Source organism: Lepisosteus oculatus, chromosome 7, assembly GCF_040954835.1.
Source record: "Lepisosteus oculatus isolate fLepOcu1 chromosome 7, fLepOcu1.hap2, whole genome shotgun sequence".
NCBI lineage: Eukaryota > Metazoa > Chordata > Actinopteri > Semionotiformes > Lepisosteidae > Lepisosteus > Lepisosteus oculatus.
This window is the reverse complement of record NC_090702.1, coordinates 13,415,321-13,437,914: the sequence shown is the minus strand read 5'-3', so window position 1 is coordinate 13,437,914 and position 22,594 is coordinate 13,415,321. Positions and strand designations below refer to the sequence as shown.

At 35.4% G+C, this 22,594-nt stretch overlaps 1 protein-coding gene across 5 annotated transcripts in view; it reads left to right on the top strand.

Moving 5' to 3' along the window:
• The window catches only part of shank3a (SH3 and multiple ankyrin repeat domains 3a), a 639,129-nt gene that overhangs the window by 433,159 nt on the left and 183,376 nt on the right, over positions 1 to 22,594 (top strand). For 3 of the 5 annotated variants that reach the window (XM_069192202.1, XM_069192205.1, XM_069192206.1), the window contains one exon: positions 695 to 715. The exons of the other annotated variants lie outside the window; for them this stretch is intronic. In XM_069192202.1, coding sequence (XP_069048303.1) covers positions 695 to 715 — 21 coding nt within the window. The remainder of the gene's footprint in view (positions 1 to 694; positions 716 to 22,594) is intronic. 5 annotated transcript variants of the gene reach the window in all.

Below are 22,594 nucleotides of genomic sequence, written 5' to 3'. Positions count from 1 at the left end.
GTGTGCTGATTCAATTGATATCAGACCTCATAATTAAGAAATGTATCTGTACAAACAAGTGTATGATGAATAGTTTAAAAATGTATCTAGCTTTTTGTTGATAACTGCTAACTAAGAGTTTCTGTATTAGTAAGCATGTGTGGATGTGCTATGTATGCAGTTAGATTTGATCTTATTGAACTTGAGGGAAATCTTGGCAGAATCCTGTGGCATTTTGGATTTTGACGTAAAAAGAACATTAAACAGACTCTTCTGATTTTCACAGCCTGCTCGGTCTTGATTTTTTTCTCATAATGTTACAGGCGCTCAAGGTAAATCTTAAACACGAAGCAGGTTTATTGGGGTAAAAAAAAATGCAAAAGATGACCATAGAAGAACATACAAAGTTTTGAAAGATGAAATGCCTAACATAGCTCCTGGTTTGCTTTTTGTGCTGCTGTGTTAAAACTAGGGAAATCTTAGAAATATTAAAATGCACACTAATGACATCATGTTACCTCTAGAGTGTTACTAGTGCTGCACTGGCTGCCTTCACACACTTTAGCCTTTTCAAATCATTAAGTATGTCATTAAGAAATAGAGAGAAATCCATAGGCTGAATTCAGCAATACATTGCCTTTTTTCTCCGGTGCCATTGATTGGCTTCTTTTTCATGTGTTTGTCTGTTCTTATCTTCATCCATGCCTCATGCAAGACGCTCAATCTAATGAAATAGGTAAACTTGAGAACATTTTGTTACTCCTCCTGTTTCCCCTGGTTTTAGTCTAGAATTTGTCCTGTAGTAGAATCTTATCACTTTCCCCCCTGTGTGCTTGTGTTTAAAAGGTTTTAGATGGCTAGATCTCAGTTGTTTATGCATGGCAAGCTATGCATATACCGTCCATATGCATACGTTTTCAACACCTTCCAGTACTATTGTGGTTTATACCTTTTTTTCCTAGCTGCATGCATAATGTATGTATACAGTACTATTACTGTGCAGTGCACATAGACATGTTGCACATAGTGTACCTATGTGCCTGGTTATGAGTTTAAGTTTCTACACTATTTTCTTCTGTAATGACTTCCCAATCTTCATTTTTCGAAAGCTCCTGCAGGCTTTTAATAAAAAATGATTGCAACAAATCACTGCACCCTTTTTAGAATGGTCACTGCTGCTTGAAATATACAGTATAATGTCCTCCCTTTGAAACGTTTGTTTGAAAATGTTACTACAGAAATGTTCAAATTTTATAACTAAGGTATTATTTGAGGATGTTAAAAGTGGATTTATTTTATAACATGTAAAGTGTTTGACATTTGACTACGCTGTGAGTAAGTGTGCCTCACAAAAAAAGACACTTTTATTACTGCTGACCTGTCTTTGTCTTATTCAAAAATGTATTAATATGATGAAGCTCTTTCTATATATACTATCTCTATATATTTATGTATTGGGCATCTTTTTTCCTATATTATGTTTGTGTATTACTTTTTTCTTTGACGGTAGAATGTCTACTTTTTGGAAATCACAGATGTCATTTCAATGTTATCTTTGTGTTTATGGTATTGCAATATCAATAACCTTCTAGAATACTGGGCAGTCTTAAAACCTTAAATTATTCTTTTACACATTTAAGTGCCTTGCAAAGATTCTGAGAAGTTTATGGTGAAAGAGGTTCCCTTAACCAAATGTGCTGACAAAAGTAACAAAAAGCTCAATGAAATTAAATAAGATAACATGCTATTTTTTCTTTACTTACCCCACATCTCCTGTTTTTAACCTAGAAATTCTTCTATATCTAAACACTTCCTCCCTATGTGCACCAGAATAATATGCATAGAAGGAGTATAAGTGAAAAAATGACATACTGTAATGCCCATTTTAATACCTAATAGTATTATGTTGCTTTCCTAAGTCAGTAAATAAGTAAATATTTCATCTAAAGCATCTATATTTTTAACATCTGTACATTTCACAGGAAGCAATTTTCCATAACACGTAATGCATTGCAATCCAGTTTTGTTTTGTAACAACCATAAAAAGTGCAATCTTTTTAAATGTTTTCTTAATGTATTTAGCTGAATGATAAAACATAATGTGTTGTCTGGGGTTGTTTTATTATCTTCCTTCTTAATATATAGAAACACATGTTCTTTATTTTAATATTCAATTTTCATAATGCAGTGTTTTCTGTCCTGTTGTCTGCTGGTTTTGTCCATTCAAACTAGAATAAAAAAAAGATTATAAAAGTTTACATTGAGAACTTAGGTGTCATATTTACTAGTAACAACAGAAATTGATTTATCAAAGTAAAAATGCAGAATGTAATTTCTAACTACATTTCTGAGTCAATTTTAAGATATTTTACTGTATTGAGGCTTACTCACCTAAAATTGAAACAATGACTGTAGATGCATATAAAATACATATACAGTAGTTCTGTAGGTAATTAAATTTAGGGTATATAAAAGGAGAGGAAAACACAAGAAAGCAACCTTGGTTTTGTGTTTTAAGCCATGTAAAAGGAATGAGATTGTGGCTATTTCTATCATGGAGAGTGTGTTGGTGTTGAGGTCAGAGGTGTACAATTCACAGAGGTGTTTTCACAATTCATGTTGAAATGTACTGTAACAGCAGTGGATCATGCAGAATAAATCGAACAGAATTTAAGCAATTTAAGCTTGTGATATGAAAAATGTCCTAAATTATTATGCAGCCATGTCCAATAACGAAGTCTGATTATTATTATTTGCTGGATATTGAGGTTCTTCCTGTTATTCTGTTATTCCTGTTCATCACACATTTGTAAGAATATAACAGGCTGTATTTAAGTACTGGGAAATATTCTGCAAAAGGTATATTTATGTTGAATTACATTTTTTTTAATTAAATAAGATCTACTGTATGTGCAGAGTCTGTAAAACCTGGGTTTGTGTATTCAGATTACCTGGAGATCTAAGTATTTTTTGTGTTTTCATTTTTTTGGGTTGTTTTCAAAGATCGAATGTAAGGTAGCTTCTCATTAAAATATTGCAATTTAAGCAATATAAATCTAGTAGAATTGGAATGTTTGGTACTCTGGTACAATGAGTTGTTTCTGAAAGATTCAACCTAGGGTAGAGAAATGCAGCTCATTCCTTCTGGAATCTTTGTTACAGCTGAATAGTTCAGACACATAAATAAGCATAACAAGCCAACATGCTCTGCTACAGATATAAGAAAATAAAAACATGCAGCAAAAAAAATGTAGGTATTTGCTTTAAAGTCCTATTTCCTGAAGTTGGGTACTTTCTTCCATTTTTTCACATTCTAGCTATGAAAAACTCTACCTCATACTGTAGCGTTTTTATGTCTGTGTGCTAAACAATGTGGTTGACTTATATTGCCTTTTTCATTCATCCTATACTGTATGGATTTCACCTACAGTATACTGCTTAATTATATTCATGCATGGACTTTAATCATGTAAGTAGCCCTCCATCACATGATGAAAGTTGATGTTCATTGCTTTTCAATAAGAGACAGGGTGGTGGCCATGTTAATAAATATTGCCGAATTGCTATTGTCAATGCAGGTGAAATGTTCTGGTTGCAGTTTGCCTGGGCAAATCGAGCCCAGTATAAAGACAAGGTTCATCAAGAGAAATAGCTTTTGCAAGCAACATTAGGTTTTATTTCGGGAACTGACTACTCACTTTAAAACCTAATGACTTCATTCATACCTCTTTTGTAGTGGCAGTCTAATTCCTGGCTGTGTGACTCCTTGTAAACCTGATCATATACTATATGTAGGAATATTTCATCTTTATAAGGACATGTTAAAAATGAGAAAAAAAAGTACCAATGCAAAGTGTCCAATAATATGTTTAAGAAACAGAATCTTTTAAGTTTCAGAAAACAGTCTAAATCTAGATTTATACATGTAAGTAGTATTTCAGGACATGTTGTATAATCAAGATTTTGTTGATATAGATTTACAATGTGATGGGAAAGATGTACTTGGCCACTATTTGAACTTTTAAAAATTCTGTGCACATTAAAGTAGTTTGACCATCAATCATGTTTGTGAATTTCTAATCTCTATTATTAGTGCAATTTTCATCCGCAGGATGCAGCTTTAAAATCTCTCTTAAAAATTAATGTTAACAGTATTATATGAATGATGAAATGGCACAATTTTGTATTTTTTTTCTACAAAGAAATATAGATTAAGATTTACTATGATTTAGAGAGTAGCATGAGGGTTTGTAGAAACTACACATTAGGATGCTGCAGCTGAATAGCTCTATATTCTACAGTATGTGATAGAATTTCAAGCTAATTATAAACAATGCTGTAGTAAGTTATAGAAGTCCTAGTTCCCCATCCAAGGAAAGTTTGGTTTATGCTGTTGTGCTGGTGGACCAGTATGAGGTACAGTACTCTTCTCTCTGGACACCATACTGTAGATCATGCTCTTGCAGAATGGAGGGTAAAATGCCTCATCGCTCTTTGGTCATTAAACATGTTAATCCTTGTGTCCTGGCCAACTTCCACTTTGGATCTGTGTTACTTACAGTAATTCCCCATTAATTCATCAATTTCTCACTTCTTCACCTGATCTGCTGCATAAAAGGGCTACTAGAGCATAATGGCTGCTGCCCGTCATCTAGCTCACTGCTGCACGTCAGTGATGGATGAAGCGTCTCCCCTCCTATACTGTATGTCAAGTGTTTTGGGATCCTTCAGAAGTTATCATTACAACTAAATATCATTATAAACAGCACCCTAATAAGCTATACTGTAAGTGTCCTGCATTATCACAGACAACACTGAAAAATTGGACACCCTTCAATGTAATAAGTGCCAAATTGATGCAGTATTTCAGTTTTGATGTACAGTACTGCAGATGTCATACAACATACCATTCATGAATCTGTTAATTCAGTGACAAATGGTCTGACCTTTGATCTATTTCTCTTAAAGCACAGATGCTCCTTCTATGACTCAAATAGCACAATTTTTAGTCTAAAAGTAGATTTCACAAAGCATATTTATCTAATATGCAGTTAATAGTCATGTACTATGCTGTCGTCCTGAGATTTCCGGAGTGAAGGACTGTCACATTAGCCTTATGAATGCTACTAAGTGTTCAGTTTGTTCTAAACACTTTTGGAGAGTGTGTTCTATGTTACAAAATGCATCTAAATAGAACTGTACTGTATATGTCCATCCTGTCCTGAATCTTGTTTTTACACCTGCTTGAGGAATCAAACCAAAGGAAGAGACTTTTCCTACTAGATATGGTACAAGTGGTTAATGTAATACACGTGCAGATCTGAAACCCTTATTACACCTTCACTGCAGGCTTGTCCTTCTGTGAGTATTATTATAATTGAGGTCAGTCTTATTAAGTTCTTTTCCCACCAACAACTAAGATGTTTTAATTATTTTCCCAATTAACTTCACTGCATTGACATGTATATTCTCGGCACAGCCTTAAATAATGTTTGTGCTTAAAAATAGCTACTGTAGGCTCCTGCAGTAACATGCTGTTACTCTAACCATTTTAGAAGAATGTTTTATACAGAGAAAGAAGAATCTTTTACAGAGTAACACGTGTCTTTAAATAAGCTTCTGCTTCCATAGCAGGATCTTGCATTTAATTATGTTTTGCATAGAAATGAAAGATGGGTGTGCCAGTATTTCTTGACAGATTTATATCGTAAACTTCGCTAATCATAATTTGCTAATGAGCATAATATCCCACAAAATTCTGAAATACTTTTACTCTTATACTCAGGGATATTAGGAGAATCCTGAGTGGTGTTCCTTGACAAATGCGTGCAGTATATGGACCCATTTCAGTAGCCAAGCTACTGTATCTGTCTCACTACAATGAGCTTTTTAAGAGATTGACAGCTATGCATGGCTGCTAACTATATGTTTATTCACATAAACCCTGTTTTACGCATTTGTACCTTCTAACGTTGTGAAATGGACAGCACTAATTAATATACACTATTCAGTAATTCACTGTGCTTGATCTTAAAATCACTCAAACCTGAAGAGTGTAGTTTGATTGGGTCGGTGTGCCAGCATGCATTGGCTGCCCAGGAAGAAAAGCAGAAACCTTTCAGTGGGGAATTAAATCTTATTACTTCCTTTGTGTATTTAACAATGTGCTAAATCGTTTGCCTTTTTACATATGGGGTCATTTTGGAGATTTTGCTCGAAGTATTATCTGTTCACTGTTTTACAGTATATTGTTCTCAACTGTCATCATGTTTGGCTTGCAAAACGTCAGGAATATTTAACAAAATTGTGAAATTCGTGTTTTGCTTTCATCTGCGCTTCAAAATCAGAAAGGTTTTCCTAGGTATTTGACATTGCAAGTGTATACAGTATGTAAATTATTGTGGATTTCATTACTTGAATGTGGCTCTGTTTTTCTGCAAATTGTAACTCAATAAAAAATTAGTTATGCAGTTACACCCTCACATTACACAGTTTTACAGCAGTAAAATTACAGTCTCATTATCTGAGGATCATTCCTTATAATATTATTTGCAGACCTGCTTATTTATAATCAAGCCTGATATTGTACACTATTTTTTTTTGTTCAAGGGGCTCATTAAATATTATTGCAAGGCTTTGTATCTGATACTCTTTTTGTTTAAACTTCAGTCTCCTTATTTGGACTCAATTTAGAGTCAATTAGGTAACAAACTATTGAAAAGGAATGCAAAGAAATTATAAGAATCTGTTTGTTTCGTGTTGGAGGGGTGAAGATTTTACTTTGGAATATAATAACTTCCTATTTATTCCTGTCTGTCTTTTCTCAGTTGAAGGAATACTCTTAGTTGTAATCCTGTTAATCAGAATCAATATACAGTACCACACACTCTGAAGTAGATTCAAGAGAGGGAAGGCTATAAATGAAATGGACTCTCACTGTCCACCATTCATTGACAGTTATGAACTGAGAAATGAGTAAAAATTAGATAAAGGAAAGATCAGTCTTTTCTTAACACTTTGGAATAATCAATTATTTCTTTATTGTATATCAATCCAATGTGGAACCACCAATTCTTTTAGGTCATGTCTATCAATGACTCTTGTACTGACAGAAGATCATGTGACTTGACAAACTCTAAAGCATTTGGCACGAGAGTTACCAGTGTTTGGAGGACTGGTATGTCTCATACTGATGAGAGTGAGTAGTGAGTTACCTCATAAACTATTTTTATTAACACTGCCATTCCATCACATACCATACAAAAAGCATCTCAGGAAAGCTATAAAATCTATAAGTTTTCAGAAAGCCTGCCTTTGTGAATGATGTCCCTATTAATAAAACTAACCTTTTTTCTATTTTGAGAAGTTGTTTTTTTTTTAAACCGAGATTTCCCATAAGAAAGCAAGTCTTATTTAGAATCCATGATTGACATAGTGAAGTGACTCACTATAGGAAATCTAATTTGGTCAGACTTTCTTGAACAAATTCAAATATATTGTAAGGTATTTGAAATTAAAACTGGTTTTCTTTTAACATAATCCCTTAATAACTCTTACGGTGGTCAGTCAACAAATTTTACACGTTCTTTTGGGTAATGGCTGTTGGAAATGCTGCTGTAATACAGTATGTTTCAAAGTAGATATTCTGCAAGTCTTAGCATTCATGTCAATATTTTCACCTTATAAAAATACATTTAAAAACTAAATAGTTTAATATCGGGGGACACAGACAAGGTCTCCTCAGCCTAAAGGTTTTTGCAATAACTTGTGACAGAGTTATCCAACTGGAGTGCAGAGCAACTACATGACTAAAATGTGAGGCAGTGAGAAGCACTGAGATGTACAGAGGGAGCTGAAGGGCAGCTGTAAGGTTGGAAGGGTACTGACAGTGCTGCTAGAAAGATTACAATCTGCTATAGAAGGCAGGAACCCACATAAGAGCTTTGAGCTTGGGCTATCTTTAGTCCTCAGATTTTACTTAAATCTCTATTTAAATTTTCAGAATAAGATGAACACCACTTAGGTGAGTGTAAAGTATTGGGCTTTTAAAGAAGTGCATTCATATTATTTATGTTAATATTTAATTCAGTTTCTACAATTATTCATAAATGCCTATATGCCTATATGCAATACATGCATATACTGTACATATACATGATGGGGGAAGATTTGGGAAAGTTAAAGAAAAAATAACTGGAAACATGTTCTAGTTAAAAAATACCCCAATATCTGAATATATACAGTAGGTCGAAGGCAAAACATTATTGTGAGAAGGTTTTGGTGAATGTTGAAAGGTGAGTTTTATAGCAGAAGTACCTGTGTCATTATACAATCTAATATTTATATGCTACATTACGAATCACTTAAGGTGAGTCTAAAAGAAGAATGTTTGGAAAAGATTAGGATAAAACAGAAAAATTGAAAATCGTATTTGCTGCCAGACTGAAAACCATTATGGAAATTGTGAGTTACAATGTGTATGTATATATACAGTAGTTTGAGCATTCCCCTGTCAGAATATGACATAGACTTCATATGAAGTTCAAGAATGATTTGACACACCTGTCTCGGAAAACTGTTCAGCATGACCAATACTGTTCTTTATTGCACTGAGTGTTTACGTAGTCAAAGGGCCACATGACACTCTTCTGGAAGAGCTGGCATGACTCCACTAAAAATCCACCTTTTCAGTGGATTTTTTAATGTAAATTAATAGCTTTAAGGGATTCCTTTTATAGTTTGATTTGTCATACTTTTCTGCAGAGACCAATTGTGATGCAATTCATGGCTCTTAGACAATAAACCAACACCCCAGGGAATCTCTCAGAAAATTAAGCACTTCTGTGTAATACTGGAGTCCAGTCATCTTTGTTATCACTTTATAAAACAGCATAGAATTAGCATGATAAACAGAGAGTTGTTAATCCACTAAAGGTTTAAAAACTGGTGTAGGAAAAATATGATACAATAAGGGATAAATAATGTGGGACTATCAGTTTATTTTGCTTCCTGTATGGCTTTGTACTTAATTTCTGGACCCAAGGGCTGCATACATACTTATTTGTGTTTCTTATACACAAAGACAATACATAATAAAATATAGAAAATTAAGTCAAAGCAAACCCCTGTTTTTTAACTATTACAGAATTATAATTTTTGGTTCATGGGATGAAACGTGTGGTGTCTGTGGTCTAAAACATTTTAAAAGTAGGAATAAAATAGCAGCAATTTAAATTTTAAGGTAGAAAAGTTAAGGTCTTACTTTAGTCAATTTATTAATTGGCTGGTTAAGTTAAAATTAGAGGTATTATGTAACGAACAGTTCTTTCTGGACCCTATGCGGACGACACAGTCCAACGGAGTGGGGAAACACTGGGGAAACGTCATGCAGGAAAACGGGGCAGAAGACAGGGGGGCGTGTCCAAGGTGCGCTGGTGCACGGGGGAGGTGTGGCCGAGGCGAACAATCCGAGAGAGTAGTCCTTAGGGAATATCCAAAACACAAGGGTAAGTCCAAAACCAGGAGATCCATCAGAAGAAGGAATTAAAAACACGAAGGCCGGGTCGGAACCGGCGGAGAGGGAACAGGAACGGGAATGGGAACAGAGGTTAAAACCTTAACGGGACCAGGCGCTTCCAGGTCCCGGACTCGCACGATATGGAAATCAGATGCAGAGCCCGGAAGAGCGTCAGCGCCTGGCTTCTAAGGTGGGCTGGGAATAGGGAGCAGGTGCAAAGAATAAAGTCTTGAGTGATAGGGCCGGAGCACCCTTAAGGAGGGGGAACTAATATTGTGACATATTATCAATTTTGACAGATTTAAAATGAACAAAATATGGTTTTCAGGTTTTTTCTAGAGCAGTATTTTTATTTTATTTACTCTTGTGCCACAGACAGATCCAACAAATTTTATAAGATCTGACCTGTCTCAGGTTTCCATCTTCAATGTATTTATTATGTACTTATTTTCTGTTCAGGGCTTTTAGTTATTTTTAGGCTTCTGGAAAACTGCAGGGTATTCCAGTTTACCTCCTAACTGTGCACTCATTTACTCAAGGGTGAATACAGTATATTGAGTCTTCAACACAGAAGATAACAACTGGACCTTAGATAAACCTAGGACTTTGTCATGCTTAGCAATGAATGAGACACAGACTCAAAGGGATAATGTGAATTTTCAAGAAAATACATTTACTGTAGGACCGAAAACAAGTGGCAGTTCTTTGCAAAAAGCTATATGGATGTCCCGAACAAGATGCCCATACATTTCGAAGACTCCCTGGGAATTCCCTTTATTCCCTTTTAAGCCACTGACTGAATACGGCTGCAGGACAAAACCTGAAGGGTGGGGGCTCTCTAAGAACAGAGTGGGAACCTACTGTACAGTACTAGCTTGCAAGTAGTGGAAAAGATAGCAGCCCTCCTTATTGTAATTCGGTTAAGTAGTGTTTTATTGGGAAGATTTCTGTGTTCCTTATTGAGTTAAAATCATTACACAAAGTGTTATAGTTTTGTTATTGATTGGGGAAAAATGAGTTATCATTTGTATTATGTACCCTTGCTTTTGTGGTTAAACATAGCAGCAAAAGCATGAGTAATGGTGTTCTACATAATTGATTTCTTTTACAGTCAATTCTGACCTGAATTATCTGCCATGAAAACAAAGATAAAATGTTAAGCTTTGGCCTTCAAGTTAATTTGTCCCAATTCAGAGTTCCAGAATTGTTCAAGTTTATATTGGTGCTAGAAATACAAGAAAAGAAACATCTGTTTCTGCTTTTCACATTTTTCAGCTGGTGTCTTTATTGTGACTGAATTGGTTCCCACTTACTGTATTTCAGTCCTATGTTAACCCATTTTCTAGCCTACTGTACGTCTTTTTTTCCTAGATTGATTTTCTTTTTAAAAATATATAGTTGTACGTTTTCTACTTCTCATTTTGATTAAGCTTCTTCCTTTAAACTGAGAGTAATGCTATTCTTCTCCAAAAAGTGGCTCAGGTCCCAAGTGGAGTCATCACCTTTAATCATCAGTTCCTTCCTCTCAGCCTGTGGCTTTGAATTGATCCCAATATTAGGACTGTCAGGTTTCTAGGTCATAGATGAGATCTGTCTCTCCCAAGCAGCAGGATTCTGTATTTTTTTTCCATGAACTCTTTTTGAGTAACGTCTCAAAGGATCGTTTCTACATTTGTGTGTTCTTAATATAAATTAACCTGTGCCACTAACTGGTCAATGATCTTGTAAGGGTCTAGCACACAGGGTTGGATTTGTTTTATAAAGATGCTACAGAGATGATATATTTGTCGGTTCTCCTGCCAGTGTTTGTACTGTACCTCCAGTACACAGTGTTAGAGAAATGTACTTTTCAAAAGTAAAAACAAAACAAACAAAACAAAAGTTAATTGTTATTGTTTTAGTACTTTTTAAAACTAACAAAATGATCAAGCATAGTGGAACAGTAGTCAGTTTTTGTGATCTACAGATCCCTCAAAAAGTATTGGGCCAGCACTATGTTTTTTTTTCTTTAACACAGAGTATGTTATATTTGTGATCATGAGATTAATACAAATGATAGGTAGGTCACTTGAACATATTGAAATAAAAACATACTTTGTGTTTAACTCAGTGATTTCAAATGACCATAAACATTGGGAGTCATTCACAGTAAATTTCAGAGCGTAAAAGTTTGTATTTGGGAATAAATAAAGTCTGTGACTCACCATTGAGCTAACCTACTGGAACTCTTTGTGTGCTTATTTTAGATGTTTTTTTAGCCTTTGCTGCAGCCAGCGTGGGTATTTGCCTGTTCTTGAGATTTACGAATTCAACTAAGCAAGTGTTCTTTAAATGTCATGTGTTAGGTACGTGTCTGGTCTTGAATTTGATCTTAAACATCTGGGATTTCATTTACTGGTTTCAAAGTGTTTGCTAAACCTCCTATTTTGGCATTGTCTGCAAACTGTCTAGTTTATTAACTACACCATAATTTAGATCATTTATATCAATTAGGAAGATCAGTGGTCTTTTTACATTTCCTTGTACCATTCCTCTAATTACAGCACCCCACCATTCACTCCTAATCTGTACTTTCTATTTTTTATGCATTAACCATTTCTCAATCCAAGCACGATTCATCGAATTCCTAACGCCTGTAATTTAAGAATTAATCTTTTATGAGGAACTTCATAAAATGGCTTCTGAAAATATAAATATACTATATTGTAGTTCAGGTGGGTATCTGTGTCAGCATGTGTAGGCTGCAAAGGAACAAGTAATAGGTTTATTCTATGCTGAAAAGAGAAGTTAGAAAACACAATATTTCGTGGTGCCTTCTTCAGGTGTGAGAAAGACAGGGCAGTAAGCAAAGGTAGTGTAGCATAGGAGAACAAAAGCTGGGAGAGAGGAGGAGCGATAGGTGGGAACTGGGGACAGACAAAGTGGCCATTCAGGTAGTGTGAAGTCAGGATAGGTGAAGAGAGGTGTGAAATGAAACCTACAATGAGTAGAGAGAATTTAGAAGACAATTAGTCTGTTGTTGAGAGAAGGGAAAAGGTATGATTGCAGGTGATACAGCGAGCTCTGTTGCGAGGGAAAGTGCCTGGTGTGGATGGTTGCTGAGAGTAGTCAAGGGAGCTGTGAACAAAGTTATGCAGATTAGGTGATTGGTGATATGAGATGATGGGGCGGTCAGAAAAGAGGGCCTCAATAGAGGGATCATCCTGTAGGATGGAAAAGTTGTCGCTAATAGTCTTGGGGATAGGAAGTGTGTTGGGGTGGTGGGGAAGCACCATAGGAATGCGGTTGTTACGGCTGGAGTTCCTCTTCGAGTTGGTGGTCCGAGGGGTGTTTTTGGCTTGGGCAAGGGTCCTGTCAATAACACTGCTGGGGTATCCTCTGTTGATGAAAATAGAGTATATTTAGAGGGTTGGTTCTGGAAATCGATGCCGTCGATGCAGAATCGTTGGAGCCAAAGGAACTGAAAAAGGGAGAGAGTTTTCAGTGTTTTGGGAGCTACAGTATACAGGAGATACTGTAGTTGTGTGAATCAGTGGGTTTGTAATAGAATACCATATTGTACTGTATCTGTCCGTTAATGTTGCTTGTTAAAAAAAATTAACAAATTAAGCAAGTCCCTTTTGCATCTCATTTGCAGTACATTAATATACATCAGCCATTTCCCTTTCTTTGTCTAGAATGTTTTTTACATTATTCAGGGTTTTACTTAATCCTTTATGGTTTTGCTCCAATATTGAAAAAACCTTTTTTGTTGTTATATTAGCATTCATTGCAATATTCCCTTACATAATTTAAGAGTCCTAATATCATGTTTATTTATAAAAGTAGTTTTTATCAATAAATTTGATTCATAAGTGGCAAACCAATTATTGATTTAAGTTTTTCATTGTCATTTATATTCTCAGTTCAGGAAATGTTTGAATAGGTTATGTTTTAACAAAAATGATCATCTTTTATTCTCTTTTTACTGTCTTCTTTTGTACATTTTTTTCTGTTTTAATCATGTGATAGCATTTACAGTATAAAGAGATTCATGGGTTATCAAACTTAGAGCTGGCTTAAATTTTAAATTATTTAAAATTTAACACTTTTGAAATTTGCTAAATCTAAAACTGAATTTTGAATGTTTTGAACGTGAATCTGTTCACAAACAGTTGTATTCAGTTTTATTTTGTCTGCTTTAAGAATATTTTGTAGTTCTGTTCAATTGCATATGAATCATAGATAAATTATCAAAGCTAATATTGTTAAGAAATTGGGAAGTACACCACCATAAAAATGTTATATTGAATTATGAAACTAAGAAGGAAAGAAAGAAGAAAGATTTAAGATGTGGTAAGAATAAGTAAAATTGATTTTTACTGGGATGGTTGTAGTTGAAGAGAGTATGTCTTTACTTCTGTCTGATATAAAATATCAGATTATGGAGCAGATTTATTTGAATGGAGCTAATCAAATGTTCAAACTTAAAGAGGTGATTACTTTCAATTTAGACTAGCTAGATCAATGATTGCTAGTATCCATCAAATTAAACAAATTATTTAAACTTTATTAATTGTTTAAATACTTCAGAAGTAAAAATGCTCTCTAATTTTGATAACCACCTTGCATTTGCAAAGCAATAAAAATATGTAAATGTTCTATGAACAGTATAGCAACAAGTGCTAAGTAGCTCATTCTGATGCCTATAAAATGTGTAAAGAGTCAAGTGCCAGTTCAAAAGATCATGCAGATCTTTCAGTGCAATGAAGGAGCATGTATGTTTAGCAACCTAAAGTGATCCAGCCTGAGTGATGGAATTAAGTAAAACGCTGTCCTTGTCCGACTATGCTGTCAGGGATTATTTGCAGTTCAGAGGAAAGCACCATAAATTCTCATCAGTAACTTGTCAGAATTTTCCATAGCAAGAGAAATAGGTATCCACCGTTCGTGCAAGAATAACCTTGAAAAGATGAGAGCTGTCTTTAGATGTTTTAGACCAGAGTGACCCTATTATAGAGTTATATTTTAAAGAATCGTTGGACCAAAGATTCCAGGACACTTGCCTTTATTCAATTAATTCATTTCTTTACTGCATCTCCAAAATTGTCATCAACTGTAAGTAAACTGACATCCATCCCATTCAAAAAATTACTAAATTACTAACTACTAAAATTATCCCATTGACTGCACATTTTCCTTATTTGCTATCAGGTGATTTCAGAATTGAATGACTTACGATGTGTTTCTCTGTAGTCAGTTGTAATAGAATTAACGCAGATGTATCTAAGGAGTTTGAAAATGAATTGTGATGACATTTTATCATGTTACAATCTACAATGAAGTGCTGCTATTCCATTCCCTTTCCATCCCAAGCTCACCACTGAGGCTGACCCAATTTTGGTTTCGTAGCATTATTTATTTCAAGGTTAACACAAACCGCATGGGGGTTATTACCTTGCTCAGAGAAAGTGCCCTGGAGGTGTAATGTAATGCTGACCACCTGTGGGTTCAATCAGGCCTCACAGCAAGAAATGGAGGAACTACTGTATGTCTTCACTAAGGCCAGCAGCCCACTGACTCAGCCACCTGGCATATTCTAAACATGCACCACCCATCATTACAATTCAAGCTGCTTGTACTATGCTGCACACTTACGTCCTGATGTGCAAACATCGGATACAAATGTATTAATGAACAAAACCATTTTGAGTTACAGTGCTTTATCAATTTATGCAGTTGTATAAATGTGCAGTTATATAAATTCAAATGGTTTGTTTGATTCAAGCGTTATGTAAATGTTATCGAATCACAGTGCAGTAAGTGTGAGACTTGTTGCCGTAAGATGTAAGATACTACATTTGAGAATAACTCTTCTTTTTATACCAATGTCTCTCCATACATGTTTAAATACTAATTTGGAGACATTTTTTTAGTAAAACTGGTTTAGTGAGCATTTAGTTTTTGCTGGCATTTGATTTTTTGTTTCCTTTATTTAATTTTACCAGTGTTTTAATATCTTGTATAAAATACAAAACAAAATAATATTACAAACAGAGCACACAACATTTTTCTGCAAAAAAACTTTACTGCAGTGACAGCCATAATCTAAAAGACAGTTTTTAAAGATTTATACTGTATATATATATTCTTAAGAGGCTATGTACACTTTTGAATTGGTGCTCATGAAATCTTTGAAAGCTGATCCATTTGCCAAAAGCGTATCTAAACAATTGAAGTCTTTACTAGGAAATGCAATTTTAACAAGTCTTTGTGCCAAACTCTTTAAATCAAGATTGAAGGTCTTTTACTGCAAACCTGTTGGCTGGATTTGCATCAGACATCCATCCATTCATTTTCTATCCACTTCATCGAATTGAGGATAGCGGGGGAGCCGGAGCCTATCCCAGCAGCCAGCAGCCAGAGCAAGGAAGGGCACACCTTGGACTGGATGCCAGTTCATCACAGGCTACACACAGTGTACAAACATGCATGATCTCACACTAGAGCCAGATTTCCAGAAAGCAATTAATCTACCAATATGTCTTGAGACTCTGAGAGGAAACCGAAGCACCCTGTGAAAACCTCACAACTCAAATCAGTACTTGTTAGAAGCACCTATAGCTCCTATGCCATGAAGCTTTTAGGATAGATGTCTGCCAGCTTTGCAAAGTAGGATGGTATAATCTGTTCTTCCATGTAATCTATCCAGTTCTGACAAGTTGTTTCTGGGGATCATTGCTGGATTGCAGGCTTCAAGACTCCATACATTTTCAATTGGATTCAAGTAAGCTCTCTGTGCCATTCAAGGATGTGCCATTTTTCATTGCAAAAACTTTTTCAGTAATGGTTTATTCCTTGACACTTGCCCATACAGACCAGCTTTGTAAATGGGCTTAGATATTATCAGTGTATGAACATTGACTCCTATCTAAGTCATTCTTGTCTTCACAGTGGCATGCTTAACCCGTTTTGTAAAGTTCTGAAGGGAGTCCAGATCTGGGTTGCGTCTATATTTCGTACCTTCCACTTCTTAATGATTTTCATTAGATATAAAATATTTTACTGTGCTTCTCAAGAGCTTCTTTGTCTTCAAGATTTGTTAAAACACCATGTGAGATTTGCTCCAAAGTCAAGTTAAGCCTCTTTGAGTTCACACATGCTGAGATCAGTACATCAATTATTTGACTTTTCAAAGTAATTTTCTGGACACAAACTGATTGATGGCTACTATAGCAAAAGGGTGGAGAATTGAATGCCCTTGAAACTTGTCTAATTTTCTTTGAAAATCTTACTTATTTCTAAGGTAATTGGTGTTTAATGATTAATCATTTTGAAGTAGATTCTGTGTATTTAATTTTCAGAATCTCACAACAATAGACTTGGTATTCTTAAATATCTAACAAAGTTTTATTTTTCTTTGTAATCTAGGATTACTTATACTGTAATCTTCTAAATGTTTTAGAACTTTTGTGCTTTCATTGTTCACTAGGCATACAGCTCAAATGAAATCATGTTTATTTCTGTCTATTACCGTATTACGTCAAAAATCAGAATTTAAAAGAAACAAATGACAGCAAAAATGTTTTTTTTTTTCAAATGCTTAGAATGATTAATATTTTCTGGTCATGCATGAGGTGTAGTTTTGCATCTGTAATTCTTTGCATATTTGCTGTAGTATTTTATGAGAAAGTGGCAAGGATTTGCTTCTATAAGAACTGCATTTATCTTCAGTGCCAGCATATACTGTAGATACATTTTGTAGATAGAGAGCTGCATAAACCTTATCTTATGCACACAGACATTAAATCATATTTGCGGATGAAGAGTAAACAGTTCCATGGCAAGTTTAATTTAGCACAATTTCAGTGTACAACATAATTAAATAATAAAATGTCTCCATGTATTCAACAATCCCTTTTTAAAGAAAGGAGGTATTGTTAGGACTGAGATTTGCTATGTACTGTATGAATTGTCCAATGGATAAATTGCTCATACATTTTACTTGATTGAAGAAACTTTATTTTTTGTGTAGCATACTGTCTGTAACGATTTTCACAATAAATCAACTAAAATATAATTACCAAGTTTTATTGTAAAGAGAGTTTAGCAATGATCACATAATCACCCCTTTAACATGTAACACGCCAGTGCAGAGATAAAGTGCTTTGACAGTATATGAAAAGTCAACTGCAGATGTGAATATTTACAGGAGGCAAATGAACTGCAATCAGGCTCAGGTTATCCCAGACGCAATACAACTACAGCCTGAAAAAGATTTCCTTTCAAGAGCTGTCAAAAAATAGCAGACATTCTTCTGCAGGATCCCTGAAATCTTTGCATAGAACTGTCAGGCTTTTCTTTGTACACAGTGAGCACTGCGGTGAGTTTTCCTTGGGCTTGGATAATTTGGCCACGCTGATGAAAGCCACAAGTTCCAATAAGGAATATGAAGTCTGGTGCTGTAGTAACAGGTGTGACTGAGTACATGTACGCATAAAAAGACATTTTCAAAAATATTTTGTTACTTCAGGCAAAAATGACAGGGGCATATGGAAATGAGCAGAAGTAGTCAAACGTGTCTTGGAATAAGGGGAATATACTGCAGTCCCAGGAGCTGTAGAGCAGTTGTGAAAAGTTTGCTGTGTCATGCCATGGCAGTCTCACCACATATTAGTGCGTTATAACATGGACCTGTTCATACATGTAGCATCCAGATACATAATTAACAATAAAACATGACATTTAGCCAGCAGCCATATCACCCTGTAGCTCACAACGGGCAACCCACTGAAGCCAAACAGGTATGAGCCTGGTCAGTACCTGGATGGGAGACCTCCTGGGAAAAACTAAGGTTGCTGCTGGAAGAGGTGTTAGTGGGGCCAGCAGGGGGCGCTCTACCTGCGGTCCATTTGGGTCCTAATGCCCCAGTATAGTGATGTGGACACTGTACTGTAAATAGGCGCCGTCCTTCAGATGAGACGTAAAAAACTGAGGTCCTGACTCTCTGTGGTCATTAAAAATCCCAGGGCGTTTCTCAGGGACCGCAGCCAACGGGCTGACGGGAGATTTCCCTTTGGCTCAAGTGGCTGGGTCCCTGTTGAGTGATGCCGGAGGCCTGGTTTTGAGTCCCCAATGTTGGGGGGCCGACCTGAGGCGGCAGTGGTGAGGGCCACGTGAACCACAATAGTTTGCTTCAGCATGAACACAGATTTATTTATGTTAGCGCAGTGGACCCTTAAAATCTAATAGGTAAAACACTCCTCAATGTTATGTCTGAATGTAAAATGGAATTGTGTCAAATGTGCAAAAGACACAATTCAAGTCACCAAAACAGCAATAGCTAGTTTACATTGTTATGCCTAAATGAAGAATAGATAGATGGAAAGAAAGTAACATGTTAGTAGTAGAAGGTAAAACTGTTAGCAGGATAATCAATTAAAAAAGTTTCAAAAGGACTGTCAGATTATTTATAGCATGTTCTTTTTATTTTCTATGTGAACAGGAAAATTTAAATTGTCACCAATTGTTACATATTAATTTAAAAATGACACAATGAGAAACTGATTACTTCTTCAGATTTTTAAAAAGACACAGCTACGAAATATTGAGATGTGTTAGTTAAGGCCTCTTTATAAGAACATGCAGTTGCTTGCTAATGTTCGCCTTTTAAGGCTACATCCTCAACTCATTTGATTAGGGTATGATATTGGTGACAATTTAAATTTCCCTGTTTACACAAGTGCACAGAAGATACTGGTATTAAAAGCAAAATCAACCACCACCCCTCACCCGGGCAAACAGAGAAACAAAATTGCAGAATCGTTACACTCACACCAGTAACAGAGCATTTGAACTTGGCAGACTGGGTCACTGGAGGTCAAAGTCACTGTCCATGATCACATGATCACCCAAAAAACAAGGCGCTATATCTCTGGAATGAAAGCAGCACAAGCACTACTTTCAAAGGTACAAAAACAGAACTAACAAATGAGAAAGGTCCAGTTCCCCTGTGATGTTGCAGGGGGGCTGAGTGACGTCACACCTTCAAAAAAGAAGGCACTATATCTCGGGAAAGAAAGAAGCTGGGAAGTTACTTTCAATGGCACAAACGTAGCACTAACGAATGAGGTGGTTTTCATTGTTTGTGCTGTCTGTAGGGGGGCTAACTTCACGGAGCTGTTTGTGTCTGCAGCTTTCAGCTCCAACAGAGTTGTGATATAATCTGATTTGAATCTGGAAATGTGTGATTACTATATAAGGGAGATTTAATTAGAAATTCCATTTACAGTACAATTTAGGAAAATCGTTTTCTTGGAGTACTTTGATTGTCACTTTAAAACCTAGTCTACAGCAGATACAGCAGCTATTCAGCCTGAGGTCTGTTCAATTCATTCGACTGGAGAACTTTAGTACTGTATTTGTTATTTGTGTTTCCTTAATTTTTCAATTTATAATTACTTGGGGCACTTTTAACAATAAGTTGCTAATGGAAGGGGTCTATGCACATTCAAAATTCTTAGCACTGGTCTATATGCAAGATTAAGTATGTGACTTTACAGTACAGAAGTATCTCTTCATTTCCCACCAATCAGTTAAACAAAGATACTTGGGTATCTTTACAAAATAATATATGGTAGATTGGTTTGTAGTTGTGCAAATCTGGAAGTTACTGAGGTGATGTTTATGAGTTACTATATCTATGACCATGGGTCCAAAAAGTCACTTAATGCTAGGACTGCCTGAAGGTAAAAGGAAAATAGCTATTAGGATGCTGAGGGTAGGATTGTCAATGCACGAGTTGGTGAGATACTTTGGTCTGCATTGGTTGACAACTCATCATCTCATCTCATTGCCTTACATTGACAGTTTAACTCCTAACTGACAGCAGAAAGGGCCACACTGTCATAACTGACAGCAGCCCCACATCACCACTCCTGTGCAAGATTAGTAGATGCAGTACATTCAAAAATATAATTCATCCCTGATTTCCTCATAGAAAACTATTACTGTTACTCCTATTCAAAGACTACTAGTTTTCTCTATAGTGTGTACAATTTCACACTTTATGTATCACACCTTGTGGTATAATATCAACGTGGGTAGCATCTAGCCAAGGTTATAGCTCAGCTTTTGAAAGTGAAAAGAGCATGAGACTGTGCAGCTGTTAGAGTGCTACAGGATGAGCTGTCCTGTGTGGGAGACTGTGATGTAATGGTATCCTTGAGAGCTGATTTAAACATGTTGACTTAAACATATTGGCATGTCTGTCATTTAACTCAGAATCCCAGGGTGTTTTAACTTTGCTGACAACTTGTCTCTGAACTAGATGATAATAATTTAATGCATGCTCAAACTGAAGACAATGGTGAAGATGCCGATGTACCATTCAGCAGTTGCTTGGTGTAGGCATACTGTAGCCTTTCCTACCTTAGATGGTTTAAATAAGCAATAAGATTTGTAATACAGTTCAAAGTACAGTGCCAAAATTCTGTTAAAATTTAAGGTGAGTTAATGTACATTGGTATATTAATAAAAATACAATGCATTCAGGGTTTGCAACAGATCAAAATTAATATAATATACCGTATGTCCACACAATTACATGATTTATTTCTGCAAACAGCCCTGTGATAGACTGTCGTCCCGTCCCATCCAGTGTGTATCCTGCATTGCTTGCAGAGATTCTGATTTCCTGCAACTCTATATAAAGCAGTTAGAAAATGAATGGATGGATTTCTGCAAACACTGAGTATGTATGGATGAGAATATTCATTGATGCAAATTACCTAATTAATTGCTGATGAAGGATCATAGAGACTGCAAGCCAAGAATAGTCTCAGAATAGCAAGCTACAGTACCATTTTTTACTTTTAGTTATTGAAGATTTTTAGCCCATGCCCTGTTTTGTAGAATTTTGTTTAAAGATTTTGTTTAAAGAATTTTGATTACATTGCATACAATATGCGCAATATACACTGGGAATGCAGAATATGTGAGAATTTGAAGATGCCCAACGTCACTGTAGGTCACCAGGATTAACACTGGAAAGTTCAGTTTTTAGATGAACACATTAACAGTCTCATCTGAATCTTCTGACTATAATGAGCACTTTCCTTTTCTACTACAGTATGTCTTCTTTGTTATTCAAAGATGGGCACAATGTACTTGTAAAAATCTCATAGTTTTAAGTTTGTGCAATCAAACAATTTTCAAATACCTCATTTCTAGGAAAATGTAATTTACAATCTATGGTTTATCCTTCCATCATCATTACAGTAATTGGCTACAGTACTGTACAGTTTATGAATGTAAGAGGAATTTAGCAGGAACACATGAACAGAGGAACAGGAAGAGGAGATTTGTTCCATTTAGCTCATTATTTTCTAGTACCTGAACTATTGCTAATATTCTAATTTTAGTATTTACAGACTAAAGATTAGATACATTTGATACTTACAAAAAGCTAAATGATAAGTACTGCCCACTGCCATAGCTAGAGACTTTTAATCAAAATTAATTTATATAACCCCTATTATCTAGTTTTTACATGTGAACTTGCAAAAAAATAATGTTGTGGACAGGTACAGTACATCACATCAACTTGTTCAGCATTTTATACTTATTAGCACCACAGAGGGAACATTTCAGTTTTAAATGATACACAGTATTGGTTTTGCTTTATTTAAATCCACAATTCAGACGGGAATTTCCAAGAGAATTTGAGACTTTTTATAAACCACTTTCCTGCTCTGCCCCTCATGTTTCCAGCCAAGAGATTTACAGAGTCTTTACACTGCAAAGTTTCTGTCCTAGTTTTTAAAATTTTAATACTGGGGCACATTTTGAATGCATGAAAAGTAAAAGTACTTAAAACTCAGCCTCCTGCCTTGGGAGATAGCTCATTAGCATTGAGATAAGCCATGTTTGTCCTTCTATGATCCTTTGAATTTAATATTATGAATGTGTATGTTAGAAAATAAACAGATATGTGTTATTACATGCAAAATACCTTTTGAGAATATCACTTTAGATATATCTTAAATATATATTTGGTATTTTGATGATCCATCATGATAAAAACATTAAAAACATTATTTCTTAATATATTTATTCTCA